Source organism: Strigops habroptila, chromosome 12 (genome assembly GCF_004027225.2).
Source record: "Strigops habroptila isolate Jane chromosome 12, bStrHab1.2.pri, whole genome shotgun sequence".
NCBI lineage: Eukaryota > Metazoa > Chordata > Aves > Psittaciformes > Psittacidae > Strigops > Strigops habroptila.
Window position 1 is genome coordinate 6,487,705 of NC_044288.2, and position 18,097 is coordinate 6,505,801.

At 45.9% G+C, this 18,097-nt stretch overlaps 1 protein-coding gene across 4 annotated transcripts in view; it reads left to right on the forward strand.

Annotated features, from left to right (window-relative positions):
• Positions 1-3,549: 3,549 nt before the first annotated feature.
• Positions 3,550-18,097, forward strand: part of CSMD2 (CUB and Sushi multiple domains 2) — a 283,054-nt gene continuing 268,506 nt past the window's right edge. For 2 of the 4 annotated variants that reach the window (XM_030504569.2, XM_030504571.1), the window contains exon 1: positions 4,696-5,410. In XM_030504569.2, coding sequence (XP_030360429.1) covers positions 5,254-5,410 — 157 coding nt within the window. In that variant the 5' untranslated portion in view covers positions 4,696-5,253. Of the gene's footprint in view, positions 3,565-3,922; positions 3,983-4,695; positions 5,411-18,097 lie in introns of those variants that run through there. The other 2 variants (XM_030504566.2, XM_030504567.2) reach the window with 2 other exon arrangements.

Genomic DNA, 18,097 nt, shown 5'->3' on the forward strand with positions numbered 1-18,097 from the left:
TTAGCAACTGGCAGGACCAAAATCTGTGGCTGACATGCATGTGCTAATTGTAAAGATACTTCAGCTGTGTAATTTAACCTACTGCTATAGGCAACTCCATGGGCTTCCTGGTGGTTCTGCAGTTACCCGTTTTCCTTTTACCTGTATTTATCTTGGAGACTTTTAACATCTCTGCTCACTTAGGATATGGAGGAGAAAGGGAAGGAGCCAGTACTCCAAGCTGTAATCCTGTGTTTCTGCCTGACATCGCTGTAGGTTACTTCCCTTTCTGTGTCTCGTCTTCTCTGTGAAATTAGCTATTTCTTCAGCAGTGAAGTTCGTTATTTTAAAGATGACATGACCATTTAAACTTCTCCACGTACCAGGCAAGATGGGTCAGGCTCACATGATGTTTTGTGTGGACGTTAAGAACTGGACATGTGCTAAAGCTTTGCTGGGTGGCTGCTGGGTTTATAAATGTTGCCGTTTCTGTTTTGGGAGCCCACAGTAAATATTATGCCACTACTGTGAAGAGCACGCTTCCCTCTTACCATTATTTGTCCTGTGAAACATGATTTGGCATAAATTTTTCCATGCTAAATTCAGCTTTTCTTTGTAAAGATCAGCTGTTTACAGTAGCTTCCTTATAACACTTTAATTTTCGATTTTGCTCCTTTGAATGCTGCTTTCACTTCTTCCTGTAAATATTTTGATGTGTGTGGTTGTTTTTCTTTAAATGTGGTGGGGAAGCGAATGCAGCAGCTGCTTATGGTGCTTCAGAATTTGAAGTAGTCAGATTTCATGGGACACACTTTTTTTTTTTTCCCCAAAGAAAATTGGTTATAGTGGAAAAAAATGGGAATAATTTGCCTCATGAGGAGGCTGTCAGACAGCAGTCAATGTACCCTGTGCCCCAGGCTTTCGTTTCAACGGGTTACAACAGTCTGCTTCGCAAAGGTGCAAAGAGGAAAGGAGCAGACTCTTCTGCTGGAGCTTGGGCAACACTTGGAGGTCACTTACTTGCTCTGGGATCTGGTGGTGTCTGTCCACAGGCTCTCCAGCAGATCTGAGCAGAGCCCGTGCTGCAGCGGGGCCACAAGCAATGGCGCCTGCAGCTCCTCAGAAAGTCGTTGGACACGTTTCCAGATCTCATGGCAAGTCTCATCCAAGCCATCCTGGGGAGTGTTGTTGTGGATCCAGATGTGCCTAGGGAAAGGTCCTAGCGGGAACGGACCCTCTGATGTTTCTTCTGAAGCTGAAAAGCTGTTCCTACCAGGGAGCATCCTTCAGCCTCTTTGCATCCACAACGGTCTTTCTGGAGGAGGTGCTTTGTGTTGGTTCTGCCGAGCCATGGCAACCGTGGAACCTTGGGGCCGGGCAGCTGGAGGAGGGCTGCAGCTGGAAACAGCTGCTGCCCTGCCAGCCCCGGGACCGCGCTGTGTCCTTCAGCACCGCTGAGAGCCTTCTCCGGCAGAAACAGGCTCTAGTCGTCAGCATTCAGCTGCCCCCGTCTCCCTGTACTGGAGCTCCCGATCGCTCCTGCTGTGTCTGCTTGAGCCTCGTGGAGCACACCAAGGACTGTTCCTCTGGTCTTTTCCCTTCTTTTGCCCTCAGTTCCTTATCTTTCTATTGACTGGAGGTGATGAGCAGAGGCCTTGTTTAATGGAAGGAGTGCAGACAGAAGGAGTGTTCCCCTTAATATTTACTCTTATTTTGCCATAGCTCAAAGAGGAGGAGCAGCATCCTTGTGTGGGGCCCATCTAGCACCATATTCCATCCCTTTAGCCACCATGTAAGCTCTTCCTTCCACTGCCATAGAAAAAGAACTTGTTCTCAGTTTTGGCGCTTGCCTATTTTCCAGCATCACGGATACGGGATTTTGCTTTGGGTACAGATTCTTTTCAACGTCCTCTGTGGCATTTTGAGTGCTGGGCCAGAAAACTTGAGCTCACTATGAAAATAGAAGGCAAAGTATCTTCTTAAATGTAAAAGATATGTCCACACCTTCAGATGGAACACTGTATTTTTTGCTACCAAAAGCATTACACTGTACACTGAGATCTTGGCTGTGTACTTAACTCCTTTCAGATAATCCAGAACTGGGCTCTCCTGTCATGTAAGTTAAATGGTTACTGCAGTTCCTTGCTAATAGAGTTATTATTCATAGCTATCCCTTAACTCATAGTTATGCCTGGATAAATGTTCTTTTCCCCCTAATAGTGATAGTATGTGGTTAAGAGAGAACAAATGAAATTAATTGCATGGCATTTGGCAAGATGGCTTTTGGGTGGTTTGTTCCCCCCCCCCCTCCCCCCCCCCCCCTTACAAACTCTGGTACTTAACATTTTAGGGAACAGGATCGTGGTCCCAATGCCTTCTACAGTTCTTCCTATCACCAGAATGGTTGTGGTGATGAGCCAGGGGACTTGTCTGTAGTCTTTGGAGCATGATGCATGTAGGAAAGGAGGGAGAGAGAAAGAGAAGAGCCCTGTGGATGTGGTTTTGTGTCAAAACTAGGGGGAAAACCAGGTTTTGGCACTCTAAGTCCTTGATTTTTATTAGTCTGTTTCTCTTCCTCCAGGAGGGTGTTGCCAGGACTTGGTTCATACCTGTGAATTGCTCTTGGCTCCGTGGATTAACCTGAAACTTGGGCATGTTGCAGTTGCTGGGATTTATTTCCTACAGAGGAATCACAAAGCACCTCCAGCTGTTTTGGCAGGGAGGATGAGGTGCTGTGGGAGAAATGGAATATAAAGAAGCTGGCTAAATACCTGCAGAGGACGTGGAAGGCAGCAGTGAGGGCTGAAGGCACCAGAGTCCCTTTGGCCAAGCTGTGACTGCGGGTGGCAGTGCAGAGCAGACCTCGGTGCCTGCACTGAAGGCAGGTTTTGATTTCCCTTTTACTATAGGTAATTGTGCAAGGTGAGAAGCTGAGGGAGCGGTAGGGGTTAGAAATGGGCTGTGAACCAGAACCTGCAAGTGCCTCCTTGTTAGGGATGGGTTGTAATCAAAGGAGTTGGTGATTGGTTTCTGTTGTATTCATCAGTCTTGTCCATTCAGCAAATACAGTATTTCTGGGAGGGAGTTAAACCCTAAACCTTAGTGGTTTTGAGAAGGGAACTTAGTTGGGAGGAAACCCTGGATTTGAAATATGATTTTATTGACCAGTACGATTTTATTGACTGGGCATAAAGTGGGATTGTATCTCCTCAATGACGTTATTATGCCCGTGGATTGTTCCTCATGCAGAGCTGGCTGACTTTGGCTCAGCCTGTACCCTGCGGGTGCGCAGCAACCAAGTCACATCTTCAGCTGAATGCAATATTGGGATGGGGGGATTCTTTGAGGAGAAGAGCTGTATAAGGGAAAACCAGTGTATGGAGCTGTGAAGTGTGGTACCCTGTTCTCTGATCCTTTTGTGTTTGGATCCGTGCCTTTGAACAATAAGGTCTATTTGAATAGGATACTGCAGTTTAAACGCATAAAGCAACTCTTTCATGTAACAGCCCTGGTTGCCTTGGCTCTTGGCATCGGTTCACAATGTAGGCAGTGGAAGGATTGAAATGCAGAGGGGACCCAGGGAAAGTGAGTGAGAAAGGGTTGATTTGAGGGTGGAGGGACAGATTTGCAAGCCCTCGATATAATTTGTTTCTTAGCTGTCAAATAAGCTCATTCAAGGCAACCGGAACAAGGCTGGAGAGGGGGTTTTGCAGCAAGAAACTGCAGCAAATGCAAAGCGCTGAGGCAGGGGGATGGGTGGCGAGTGCGGGGCGAGCCGGGTGCTGGGGGGCTCAGCCCCAGGTCCTGCTCCCGGGTCCTGCTGCGGGGCTCCGCTCCTGCTCCGCCTCGGTGGCCTCTCGGGGCCGGGGAAGGGGGAAGAGGGAGGGGAGGGATGAAGGGGGGGGTGTCCCAGTCTGGAAAACACCCCCTTGTCTGCCGGCAGGACCGCTGCTTTTGGGAGAGGGCCTGCTCCTTGTCTGCGAAGCAAAGGGGAAGCACAGAAGTAGGTTCTTGCTGAGACGGGGGGAGGGTATTCGAGGGTATCGCTTACATTTATTTTTTTCTTAAAGCTTTGCTGTCACATTTGACTTATTTTTCTCATCCATAGAACTGAGCATCATTACCAAGATAATTAAGTTCCTGAATGTGCCTTTAACAGACAGCATTTTTTTCCCATCTTGCATGTAGCTACAGAGACAAATGTACTAAGAGATGGTTAAAAAAAACAAGAAGGGATGGTGGTGGAGAAATACCCCTCTAGCCCCTTCTGTAGGGGCAGCAGCACCACGGCCAAGCACGCCCGTTGGCTCGGGGACCAGCACAGCCTTTTTCACCTCCAGAACACCTCCTGACCCGCTCCCACCATTGCCAGGGCATTGCTGGATCCATGCTGCAAGGACCAGTTGCAGGCTGGGGGGGGGGGGGGGGGGAGATGGCTCTCTGTGATATCTCTTGTGTTTGTAACAAAATTTGCTTCATTGCAAAAATAGTGTCAATACCATCAAGTTGTTTACAGAGCACGGGGGGGGGGGGGGGGTGTGCCGGGAGCCTGCATTGCTCTCGCAGATGTCTTAATAGCAGCGATGCTGCGTGTCTGTGTGTGTACATACGCACGCCACGCTCTGATCCAGGCAAAATGGGGGGCTCTGGGACTGGTTCCTACATGGGAAACATGTAGTGTGCATTCCAGATAAACACAGTGCTAAAGCCTAACCTGGGGTTTGTTGGTTTGGGTGGGGTGGGTGCTGGTGGGAGGATTGTGCCGGGTTTGGGGAAGCAAAACCGAGCCAGATCTGTTGGGTGGCTGCCGAGCAGCCCCTCACCACGACACCCGTGCCCTCTCCCCTCCCCAGCATTTAGTGAAGAGGAGAACAAAGATATGGGAATGATTAATCAACTGGCTAATAAAAAAGTATAAATCCCTGGGGGCTGTGTGCTGCTAACGCCGAGGAGCTGGCTCGGAGACAGCCACCGGGAGGGACGAGCCAGCCCTCCTCTCCTTGCCTTGCCTCTCCTCTCCTCTCCCTGAGCTGCTGCCACACTTGGTTCATTCCAGCTGCAGCAGCTCAGAGCCTTCCATGCGGTGGGATTTTTTTTTCTGGGCTGAAAAAATAAAAAAAATACTCCCGAGCCTGACCTGTTTTTTTTCCCCCTTTTCCCTTTCTCCTCTTCATCCAGCCGAGCCAAGGACTAGCCCAGAACCAAGGGGAAGAAAAAGAGAGGAAAAACCCAACAACCACCAACCCCCAGCACGCCCCATTCCTGCCCTTTGACATGCAACCTTCCTTGGGATGGGACAAGCCGGGATGCAGCTGCAGCTTCGGAGAGAACTGGGGGAAATTGGGGATCTTTGCTGTCATGACGGTGGAGCTGAGCTCCTGGAGCCGGGTGCTGCTGCTCTCCGTGGGGCTGCTGGCTGTCTCGGTCACTGGTAAGTGGAATGCAAAAAGCTGGCAACTTTATGAGCGTTTTTCTTCCTGCTCCTTACATCAAAGGAGCATTGTTAATCCTCTTTGGAGTTGGGGGGGGGATGGCACTGTGTGTGTGCATACACTTGTGTGACAGCACATGCTTCCCTGTGGTGTTCAATAAGGAGTATATTTTCTTCAGACCTTTGTAGCTCTGTACAAGATAGTTTCCTTCTGTAGCCCTTGGGAACAACAATTTCAAGCGATGGGGTAATAGAAGGTGGCTTTATTTGATCCCATTCCCCTGCTCTGGTGGGTCAAATCACTTGTGCACAGTTGCTGTATGATATGGAAGATGACTGTGAAAAATGCCATCGCGGTTTCTCCCTCTGCCTTTTCCTTGCATCTTAATTCAGTACTTGTCCATAGCTGATAAAATAGATTTAGAATGCTTTGCATGAAGATGGAAGCACTTCTCTCTTATTCCTCCTGCCTTTAAGTTGATTATCTCTTATATGAGCTCTTTGGCCTCGGCATCACGTTTTTTGTGAAATAGGCGTATATTGACTGGAAAGATAGCAAGAGAAGACTTGAATTTGGGGGGAGTTTGCTTATGGCTCCTCCCTGGTTTCCGCAATTGCCCGTGTAGCAAAAGCATATCTAAGGACTGAAGTTTTCCTGGTGTAAACAGCAAATATTTAGGGACTGTCCCTCTGTGTGTAGGAGGGGGAAGAGTGGGAGAGCTGCATGTTGTCAGTGTCTGCTTTCAGCACGGTGCAGTGCCCCGGTTTCCGAGAGTTTCTAAGTAACGTTTGTCTTGTCTGCTGTCTCCAGGCTGGAGGAATGTGTGTTTGTGTGTTGATGTGTGTGAAAGCTTCGTGGGTTTGGGGTTTCTGGGAAAACTTTATCTGGAATGTAAGGCATGTATGATGTAAGGCAGATCCAGAATAAGTATTAACTGCTCCTCCCGAGGACTCTTGCAGTGGACCCGGAGAGTTTTGCTAACTGGAAGTATCTATTAGGAAAGAGTATAAAACCACTTAAAAAACCTATAGGTCCTAGTTAAGGATGAATATTTATTTTGGTGGATATTTTTCCTTTCTTCAGCAGGGATATTTAGCCTGTGCACAAGAGAGAGCCATTCCAGCAGCTTCTGTTGTGCTTCTCTGGTACAAGTAGACTGATGCAGAGATACCTAAATACATGATTCACTGTGTCAGGGGTTTACAGCTTCTCTTCTTCTTGTAAGCTGCCTGTAGCTTGTTTGTGCTAGGTCTTGCAGGCTTCTTTCTGTATGCTTGCCCAGGATATAATCCTTTCTTCTCAGGCCCCCAGCTCCCTTCTCTCTGCATTTTGGGTGCTGTCTGTTCTGGATCCTTCACCCGGAGCTTGGTGCTCAGTGTTTTTCTTTGTGAGCAGATGATCATCTGCAAAAGCTTTTTAGACCTCAGATGTTTATTTGCGTCACAGCTGGAGACATTGGTCAATAACGCCTCTTTTTAAACAAATTCTGAAATCTTGTAACGATTTCTTTGTCAAAGCGAGAAACCAACTTTGAAATGAGTGGCTTAGTTCTCGGTACCCAGATCACAATGAATGCACACAGAGTGAGTGCACCCACCTTTTGCAGCGTCCACGGTGGTTTTAGGGTGTAATCCCAGAAGGTAACTTTAGTCTGGGCTTGAACTTCTAGTACCTTTGCTGAGCAGATGCTGAACCTCCGTGCAGCAGAGTTCCTGAGATGCTTCGGTTCTCAGCTCGCGTGTTCTCAGGGTTGGTGTAGGTGGTAATAACCAAGAGTACCCATAGTGTGGCAGTAGAGCTGTATGTGTAAAACTACCAGTTAGTAGTTCTGGTTGTCTTAGAAATAAAAAGGGATAGAAACCCTGGTCGCAGCACATCAGCTGTGCTGTGTCAGTCATCCTGTTGCCCAGTGATGTCCTTCTAAAACATGGCCCACAAGCATGTGCCTTCTTCAGCTGCCACTGTGTCTGAAGGCAAGAAATGGAGCTTCTGTTTGTGCCAAGAGCCCACCGAGCTGTAGGGAGGTGGTGGTTTGTGAATGCTGAAGTTCATTGTGTATGTGGGGAGTAGGGGAGAGGGAAGTGGCTTGTATAGTTTCCCCTTTTAGTTTTAAGGGTTTAAGGGCACAGTAATGATTTGCAGAGGGCACTGAATTTGGCTGCGAGCTGATAGTGATCACACAGTGTGTGTGATGATTCTGAAATGGTATTTCTTGATTGTCAGAATGGGTGGGATCAGGAATAGTTTTGCTTTCTGTTCTTTCCTTAGTAATTAGCTATGCATGGGCAGTAGAAGGTGCATATGGGGTATGTATTGGCCAGGTTTGCATGGATATACGCATATGCAATGTTTTTGGAAGGCCTATTATAAAGGGGGTCTCGATACTGTTATTTACACACTCTGCTTGCTGGTCAGTATCCTGTTTTGTACTGGGTTATAGAAAGATGCACTGGCTTGAAATAGGGTCTAATCAATTTAAACCTGTTGATGGAAGATGGTTTGGGGCAGACTCTTCCTCTGAAGAGGGGAGGAGCAGGAAGCTGTTTTATGGATTCTGATGTATGTATTTATGTTGTAAACCATCCTTTTATTTTGTTCTGTTACCTGGAATCTCCACAGCATGAAGAGCGATTCAGGGGCACTTTCTCTGCCAGGGAGGGAGCTTCAGGGTGAAATACTCAGTGATTTGAGTGTATTTTTCTTTTCAAGGGGTAAGTGCATGAGACATGAGCTCTCTGAAGCGATGGGTAAGTGTGTTTTTGTAGGAGGAAAGGAAATGAATAGTCACCAGTCTGATTGCTTTCGATTGTGGCATATGATGGAACAACAATATTTCATGGCAATAGCTGAGCATATTGTTTTGATCAGAGTCCTGCTATTGCTGAAGCAGTGGGGATATCAGAGCTAAATTGAATGATTTCCATGTACTCATTCATGTCTTGCTCTTGCCTTTTGTTACTGGGAAGAAGTCACTTATGGAAAACGTTCACAGGGTACAGCTCTTGGGATCAGGCTGGCTTCTTGCTCCCTGGATTGGGAACACAGCATTGTGTTGATGTACCTTGTCCTTGATACTGGGAGAAGAGGATACGTCATCTAGACCATAGGTTTTTGTCACTTCACACTGGCATAACATAGGTGATCCTCACATGGATGGGAATAGGGCCCAATCCTTCTGTCTGCATGTGCCTGTAGATAGGAGGCTGGGCCACCACCGTGTTAGCTGGAACATAGTTAATATGCTCTCTCATCTCTTGACACTGGTGTGCACACTGCGAGTTCTCAGAGGAGAACACCCACATCCAGCGTGTTTTCTTCCATGGAAGTATGTGCCCATAATGATGGGTAGGGAAGTGGAGAGAGGTAGCTTGGGCTCTGCTTCAAGCCTTGGATGTTTGGGTCAATTCGTAGAGTCACGGAATCATTTAGGTTGGAAAAGCCCTTTAAGATCTTAGAGTCTTACTGTTAATCCAGCACTGCCAAGTCCACCATGCTGTGGCACCAGCTTGCTGTGGCATCCATTTGGTAGGCAAACCATTGCACTTCTGCCTCCCTGTTCTTTGAGTTTGTCATTTCAGGTACTTTGCTGTACAATTGTTTGTTGCCTGTCATGCTGATATTTATTTATTTGTTTTGGCCTGGGCTCTCGGTGCTGCTGGAGAATACCTGAGCTCAAGCTGTCCTTGCCACTGAGCTTGGTCTCTGTCATGTCAGATACCTCCGAGGGGAATTCTGCATTCAGCTGGTTGATGGTTCTGGCTGAGCCAGTCTGCAGTGGCACAGAGGTGGATGTCTGCTCAACCGATCCTCCGTGGCTGCCTTCCAGTTGTCTGGGAGGTTGTGTCAGGAGAAGGCACTTCTCAGAATGGGTGTGGGGAATGTGATCCAGGCAGTCTGCCGTAGATCCCCATGGATATGCTGTCGCCGGGCTGGTTTAGGGCTCAGGGTGCAGTTGAACTGTTACCACGTGATTGTTCGTAGCATCCCTGCAGTAGAGAATACATTTTCCTGCGCAGAAGTGACTGCGCTATTAAGCTGCTTTTAGGGATAAGTGTAGACCTGTTCTTCCTCTCAGGTTGCTGTTAACCACATGCACGTGTGCTCCAGGGATCTGTGATGCTGGATTTCTGCATGGTGCTCACTACCTTGCTCTGGTTCCCCAGAGACCAATTGTCTGGGAGATGTCAAATTTCACAGCTGTACTTGTGTTCCTGCTGATGTCCCCCAACTCCTACTTAAATTTGGCATGGGTCTTGACCAGAGGAAAAGGTTATGATGATGTTGATGGTTAGACAGGTTTTGGGGAAGGTCAGGCAGCCGAAATCCATGACACTGTCTGTAACATCCAGCCAGAGCAGTGAGGTACTTCTGGAGAGTGGGCTGAAGAGTGAGTCTCATCTTTATGCTGCTTCCATCAGGGGCAGCGAAGCCCTGAGCTACTTTTCTAGTAGGAGATCCTCCCTGGAGGTGGAAAGGATGCGTGGTTCTCAGGTTTAGGCCAATACTGGTTTAGGACTTGAGGTTTTTTAGGACTATGCAGCTAACCTTTTGACCTTTCTCTACCACACACACTTAGGAGGCATATTGTATAGGTATAGCATGTATAAAGATTTTGGGGAAAAGCTGCAACAGATGTTGTTGTGCCTATAGTATTACATGAAAAGTCGAACTCCGTTTTTATCAGAAGTATCCTGAGACATAGGGCTGGAGCATTTTTTCATAGGCTTTAGTGAAATCATGACAAAGCTATGTTTAGCTGAGTAGATTTTGAATGATACTTCTTCACTAGCCTTCATGTTTCTAGGCATTGGGAGGTTCAGAAATAGTATGAATAGGCCTAGATTTGAATTAGCCTTTTTCCCAGCAAAGTATAGCAAATTCAAATGGAAGGGGAAAGATGGGACTTTAAGGGCTACAAAAAAGAAAAACTGAGTAACAAAGCTTCTGTACTGTTTGGATTGGTGAGTCCAGCATTGAGTTGTCTGACACATCCAGCAGCCAACAGTGTCAGAGGTGGTGTAATCGTGTGTGTTGACTCCAACACTCAGATGCAGCCTCTGTGGGTGCAGGTGAGGATGGGAAGGTTAGCAGCATCAGGCTTTAGAAAGATTTAAAACCAAGTAAAGCTTTTGCTCTGCCCAGAAAGAGTGGCCACAGGAACAGGAGAGCTCATCAATCCTGTGTGTTAACTGGGGTGGTGTAGTCCAGCTCAGGGTTTTAATGAAGTCTCTATATTGCTGCTTATTGAAATGTTTCCCTTAAATAGATTTATTGAGAACTCCAGCATGTGCGCTTAATACTTGTCACTCAGATATTACAGTGCCTAAGTCCAGCCAGCGGGGCTTGTATGATACCATCCAATACCTTTGGAAACCTCTTTTAAAGTAGAGGCAAACATAAAATGAATGGGCTTTCCTAGTAAAGCACTCAAGTAACCCGAGTCAGTGGTAAATCTGGAGTATTGAGGGGGCTGTGGAGGTGGCAGGGAAAATCCTGCTGTCGCCTGCTCGGTATGTGCTACAGGAGCCATGTGGGAGTCCTTTTCTATCGAGGTGCTTTGACAGGAGTGTGACATGATGTGCTGACTCCTGCTCTGCTCTGTGCTCAAGGGTAGAGAGGGATGGGAGGAACCTCTGCCCTGCACAGCCTGAGCCACCCTCTGAGTGCCTGGGGCAGCCCCAGGAGCCACCTCTTCCATGGGAAGCACCTTGCTTTACACTGAGTGACTTACACAAGGGCACTGGGGAACTGGTGGCAGAGCAGCAAACATGTCAGTCCCAGCCTTAAACACAAGGTCTCTTTTCTTGTTCTGTTGCTTAATTCTAGCAAAGGAGTGTGAAGCTACTTGTTGTGAGGTAATTTCGATGCAAAGATCAGGTTGTTTCTGAGGCCCCCTGCGGGGGGTGAGTGCCTGCTTTGAGGAGTAGGCACTTGCATGGCTTTCAAAGGAATCGAGACACAGAGATTCAAGAAAGTGATAGTAGCACCCACAGTTTGTGTGTTTACACGCTGTTTCTGGAGGAGTGAAGTACAGTGCAATTATGGAAATCAATGTACTTTGCTTGCAATAAACATGATGCAGTGCAGTAATCTGTAAAATAGACGTGCTTTGGCCATGCTATGCAGTGGCGGGCTGATGTGATGGTGGTTAATGTGTAATTGGGAAAATCCCATTGATTAAAGAAATCCAATTAACTCTGTTTCAGTCTCTTTGCTGCTGCCATGGACACAGCCAGCCAGAAAGGAGACACTGTGCTGCAGAGAGCTTGGATGTAATACTTTTCTATGTCTCCCTTGCATGAAAGTGGAAACGAGGCTTTTGGGATTTCCTCCCCCCCCCCCCCCCTTTTTAATGTGGCTTTGCAATGGACAATGTAGTGTTCATTCTTTCTTGCCAGTGTGAGCTGCATTCCTGGGCTCAGCCCCTTGCTGTAGTGGTTGCAGGGACTTTCTGTCCTTAGGAAGTACAGACATCCCCCCTGTAGTCATAAACTAACTGCCTGGTTTTGGGTGCGCACCACTGTTGTCTGCTGGATGGAAAGAGAACTGGGGGCTGTGTCAGAGTCCTGCTGGTTCTGGTAACTTCTAGAGGTCAAGATAATCATGGAGTAGGGAAATCTGATGGTCTGTGACTTCACTGGAAGAGGGGAAGGATCTTGCAACTGTGAGGCCTGGAGCAGCTGTGGTTGCCAGGGAGATGCGTGATAGGAGAGTAATTAAATAAATCCTTGCCATTATTGACTGCGAGAATCTGCTTGAAAATGAACTGATGACCTGGGGTTGGGGGAGATGGGTGTTTAGACAGTTGAAGGAAGGGGAACTTACAGTATGGTATTCTCAGCAGCTGCATGAGCAGTCATTCTTATGTGTTTAGTGTGGTGTAAACGTACAGCTGGAGGCAGCCCTTGTCTGTAGGAGGGTCCAGTCTTCACTGTCAGTGATTGTTGGACATAATTCTTGAGTGCTGGAGGATTGTGAAGATAGGTGGATGCTGTAGCACAGAGGGGCTTCCTGCCTGCACTGCTGGCAGTCTGCTTCTGAAGTCAGGTTTGTCCAGGAGCAGTACATGAGAAAGGCAACCAGTGTCACCAGGAAACAGCTTTCTACTTGTACATACAGAAGACTGGCCTTGACAAGAATGCTGCAGTGCAGGACTCATAGGCTGGAGCTGCCCCGAGTTCTTGTGAAAGCCTGGTGCCTCAACATTCACTGGCACGTGGGCTTCCACCTTAGGAATTCTTGGTGACATCTGTAAACAGAAGGAAATGAACAGCATCCTGTATAGATGATCTTTAAGGTCCCTTCCAACCCTAACCATTCTGTACCCTGCTGGCAAGGATTTTTTCCTCTCCTCCATGTAAAGGAGGCATTGCTGCTCCTGCTTTGTTATTAGCCCCCTAAGAGGAGGCAGTGGGCAGAAGCAGCTTCTGTAAGCACAGGGAAGGTGGGAGGCAGAGCCAGATGCAGAACGGCTCAGCCAAGGTCATGCAGCAGGTTGTTTGCAGAGCTGGGAACAGCCTCAGTGGTGTAACTCCTGTGTGTTGCTGCCTGCTAAGCAGCAGCATGGAAATGCCGTGCTGGTGCTTCTGACAGGGAGGTTTTTGAGATGCTTTTCTCTGTGCATATGAGCTCTGGGTTGTATCTGTGCTGGGGGATGTGAAGGTATTTTACAGTAGTTACACTGAAACAGAACAATTTCTCAATCCATGTATCAAAATGTCTGGAGTTCCCATTTCCAAGCAGATATAACAACAATGTATATCAAAGGTGTCTTTATCCAGAAAACTTTAAAACGAGAGAGAAAAGATGGGTTCTTGTGGCCTCTGGCTTGCATTAGTGCTCTGGAATGTTAAGTGTGTTGTGGCCTAATGAAATGGCTTTATTTGGGTGTCATCCACCTGCCTTAGTGCCACCTACATTTCTTAGCTGCTTCTCAGTTGTCAACAGGATGTTTCACCAGACCTGGGTCACAGCCTGGTAATACTGGTGCCGTCAGTGCCCAGAGCCAGTTGCATTAGAAGGTGCAGGAAGTACTAAAATCGACAAGAAAGACGAGTTAATCACGGCTAGAGAATTAACCACAACTGGGGATTTTCTGGTTCAGTGCACTCTTGTTATTTGCACACTCTCTCTCTTGACTTGCAGAAGTCATTACAGCCCAGTTCTTGCTGTTTTCCATGGCTTGTTGGCACTTACAAATCCTTGAGGAGGTGAGCCTTAGTCATTCCCTTTCACTTCCCCATCTGTAAAATGGGGCTAAGGAGAACTTGCAAAATCCTACAACAATTCACAGATTTATTCTGCAGAGAGATCTCGGGATGTTTGTGGGAAGCTTTCAGCAGATATAAATTGCTCTAGGTTGATTAGCTACACAAGTTTTATGCTCTTGGTTCTCTCCCTTGATTGCTTGGAGTGAATTCAACCATTTAATGTACAATTTGGGATTAATTGTGAATGACATTGAGGTGGAAGCTGTCTGCTGCTGAACTTCAGAAAGTATTCATGGTAAAAAAAATACAAGAAATATAATCAAATGCAGTTTCTGTTCCAGCAAGGATCTGCTCAGCTCCTTCTCTAATCCTGTATCACTGGTACAGTTTTTTATCTTTATATTCACATTTGCGCCTTTTATCAAAAGGCTGGAGCACAGCTTTCAAACGCGTGGCGTACTCCGGTAGAGGTGGGAGTGGGAGACTTGTAGCAGGCTGAGAATTTGCTGGAAGCGTCAGGGAATTGGATACTGGTTTTCAGAAAAAGCAGGATATGGGCAGAAAGGATTGTCTGGAACTTCAGATTTTGACCTGCCACACACTCTTTGGCTTTGAAGCAGTTGCTTAAATTGTGTGAGCTTCAGCTTCTTGTCTATGGAGTAGAAAATGGTAGAATCACAGAGCCATAGACTGGCTTGGGTTGGAAGGGACCTCAAAGGTCACCCGGTCCCAACCCTGCAACTCCATTACAGTCAACCGGATTCTTCCATCATTGCTGCAAGACGAAGGAGGATCTAGTCCTTTGTTAGACAGAGGCTTGCTCTGACGTTGGTGAGCAGTTAAAGCCAAGTTGGAGCTACAGAAAATGGAGGCTCCTTTTGTCTGTAACAAAGGCACAATTCAATGGTCCTTTCCCATTTGATGCACCGAATAATAGTATCAAGAAAAATATATTTCCACCTAGAAAGGAAATCTTCTTCAGAAGGATAATGAAGCCCGGTGCTTTTCCGAAGTCAGTGCCATTTTTAAAGATGCTGCTTGCATCATGCAGCATATTGTTTATATCCCTCTATTGTTGTTTTGTCTCCATTAGGGAAAGGTTAGGCAGTGATTGTGGACACTGGGCATCTGTCAGTGACCATGCTGGGATGTTTTCATTAAAGTTAAGCACCACTTGGAGAAGGATTCAGTCTGTTAATATGAAAATATTGTCCACCTGCTGAAATAATAAGCACTGGAAGGATAGGGAGTTTGTCCCTAAATAAAGACTTGGGGCTTTATTTCTAATGTTGGGTTTAACTCTCAGCCTCCAAAGGCAGCAGCCCTGGCATGATCAAAGAGTGTTGTGCAAATCATGTAGCTCTTCAAAGGATGGTAAAGCAGCTGTATTGGATTTGAAGTGCTCCAGAAAATGCTTCGTGGGAGGGTCTGTTGTTTGTTCCTACTAAGTGCTGTGACAGTCTTAAATTAGAGAACAAATTATGACCTTTTTTGCCCAGGAATCTAATGCTGAGGGCTGTTACGGGGAGTTTCCCCCTTTTTTCCATGAGTGCAGTTAGCAAATAAGACAAGAAATGCCCAATTTGAACCTACAGGTCAATTCCATTCACCCCTTGTTAAGTCTTTGACTGAGAGCTATGTAGATTCAAAAAGAAAGCTATTGATCTGCTTTTTGGTTTGAAAGCTAAGATTAAGTAGAATATGTCTGTGAGTGAAAATGAGGTTTTAAATGGAGGAGGTGAAAAAAAATTTAAATAGTACAACATAATGGTAATGGGAATAAGTTCTTAGTTTCCTTGTTAGTTATACAGAGGTGGAGTTCACAGGATGCTCAAGTTGTATGGAAATGACTTGGACTTTGCATAGGAGCAGGTTGAGCTGGTGGGGATGTTTGTGTCCAAGCCGTGGCAGGTTGGTACCTAGTGTGAGAGTTGTTCTGACTTGGGGCAGTCAGTCTGGTGGTGCAGAGTCAGAGCATCCAGCGGGTGCCAAGCTTGTGTTTGGGCAGAGGGACAGGTATCCTTAGAACAGAGCTGAGAGTTTCAGCTGTTGTACATGTGAAATTCATGTGTAAAGGGGCTGAAAATTTCAGTGTAACTGAAATGTTTCCCTTTTTCTACAGATAATCCATTCAAAACCTTTTGTAGCTATTTATTGTCCCATTAGGGTGAACTGAATTAACTTTCCTGTGTACTGTCAACTTGTGACTTCCATTGATTGCTCAAGGTGACAAGTAGGCATTAGGTAATAAATATCAAGTGCAGCAGTACTTAAAGGAAGTGAATGGGAAAGTGCTGCTAACGGAATCAAGTAAAAATTGGATTTATATCCCAACAAAAATTCCTTGGAGAAATTGCCTTCTGTTTGCCTCTTTTTGTAATTCAAATATGATAATACAAGTGCAAGCTGTTGTAACACAAATGCCTGGCAGCGTGTTTTGGTGGCAGATCTCAAAGCACTTGTAAAATGTACAGAACCTTCTTCAGAGACTGGGGGGGAATGAGAATTGTGGTGGAAGTGAAAAGCTTTTAATAAGTGCAGTCTCTGCTTACTCAGGATTCTTCTGGTTTTTTAATATCTGAAGATATGAGATTCTGGACACTAGTGGCAGCTCCTTTGCTGCTTATGGCATTAGCTGAATATTAGAAGTAAGTTTTTCTGTGTCACCATCTATAGAACTTCTCTGTGTCTCCTCTCTGTTCTGAGCCTAACGCGCTAAAAAGGCACCGTGGCTTCACTGCAGCTCCCAGAGGTATATATGGTAGACTTGTGTAACTTCTGTGCTTTCCATATAGTTATAAATGCATGAAAATATACCCAGCTTAATCTATCGATGTTTAAAGATATAAGCTAGAAACTGAAACGTGGTGGGGAGGGGAAAAAATACTTGCAACTCCCTCTGAGCTTAGGGCAGACTTTATTTCTATATCCACTGTATAATTCTTTCAACTGTCAGTTCTCCATCCGTGTAATGATGAAATTGTTAATATTGTGAGAGTTTCAAGGATCGAGGTCTGCTAAATTATTATGAGACGAGATTTGTAGCTGGGTCAAAGATCTCTCTTGGGGCAAGTTCCATCCTCACTGGCCTTGAGGAAGCATTGAACTTTATAGATGGGGACACAGCTTCATAACTAATGGCAAATGAAATTGCAGCTACTTTTAAGTCTTTTCATCATAGCATGGATTTGGTAACAGGCGGAATAGAGACTAATGATGTAAATTTATCAGGAGGAAGTCTTGAAATGAGGCCTTCAGTGTGATTTGTGAAATGGATTTCACCTTGAACCTTGTTTCACCTCTTACATTTTTTGAGATAAAGGAGTCCTAACACCTGAGATGAAAATGAGTTTGTTTGAGCACAACAGATAAGCCATTTAAATGCAAATATTCTCCTACTGGAAAATAATTGAGATACAAATTGAGAAATTTGGTTTGGAGATAATAATTAGCACCTTATAAATGAGAGTGAGTGAAAATGCTGCGAGTGAAGTCCGTTTGCAGGGGTTTGTACACAAGTTTTCCATCAAATGAACTTCCCTTCTCTGAGTTCTCATTTCAGTTGTGTGTTGAGATAACTGCTGGGTGAAGCACCGGGCTTGTGGGACAGGGATAAAATCTGAGATTCACAAAATTCCTGTATCGGGAATTGCAGACACAGCAGAAACCCTGTGTCATGTGCACAGATGGTGGGATGGGAGTTGAGGAAAAATTAAATCTTGCCTGCCTTCATTTTACAGATGCAGAGGGAAAATAAGTAACATTTTAAGTAGCCTTTGAATCATGCTGAACATTTTCATTGAGTCTTGAACTCCCAGGGCACGATTTGCAGGGATGTTTAGATGCCTAAATAAGTGTATAGTTGCTCAGTGGGCTTTTATAAGAGGGTATGTTAGCTGCAAAACTCAGGTGCATTTGTAAAGGCTACAGGGTATCTGTCTGCAATTCTTTGGTTATAAAAAGATGTTTGTAAACCTGGTCCACTTTAATTCGTTTTGAAAAGGGACTTGTGGTCCTTGGGTGAACTCATTTTGGTTTTGTGAAGTCTTGCACAAAGGAGTTACCTAATCTCGTTGATGCCTTGCCATGAGGCCAGGGTCAAATCGGGCCCCCCCAAACTCTATCTTAGTGCCTTAACCATGTGCTTATAATCATACTGATTTGGGCTTGGTGTCAAATAAAAAGTGTGCAAGCTTGCATGGTGCTGCGAAGCCATTCTCTTGTTACTGGAGCAGGGGGCAGCTCTTCTCTGGCTCACTTTGAAATGTGAAACATAAGCATTTGAAAGGAGACTGATGGTGGGATTAGATGAAAGGATATTGGGGCAATTGAAAAGCCATGAAGGGAAGTGCCAGGGAGAGGCAGTGAGGCTGTTCCTCACACTGGAGACAGCTCGGGAAGGCCATGCATTAATTGGTTAATGCTTGTGAAGTGCTTTGAAGCTGGAAATAGCTATATAAGTGCTCGGTATTATTA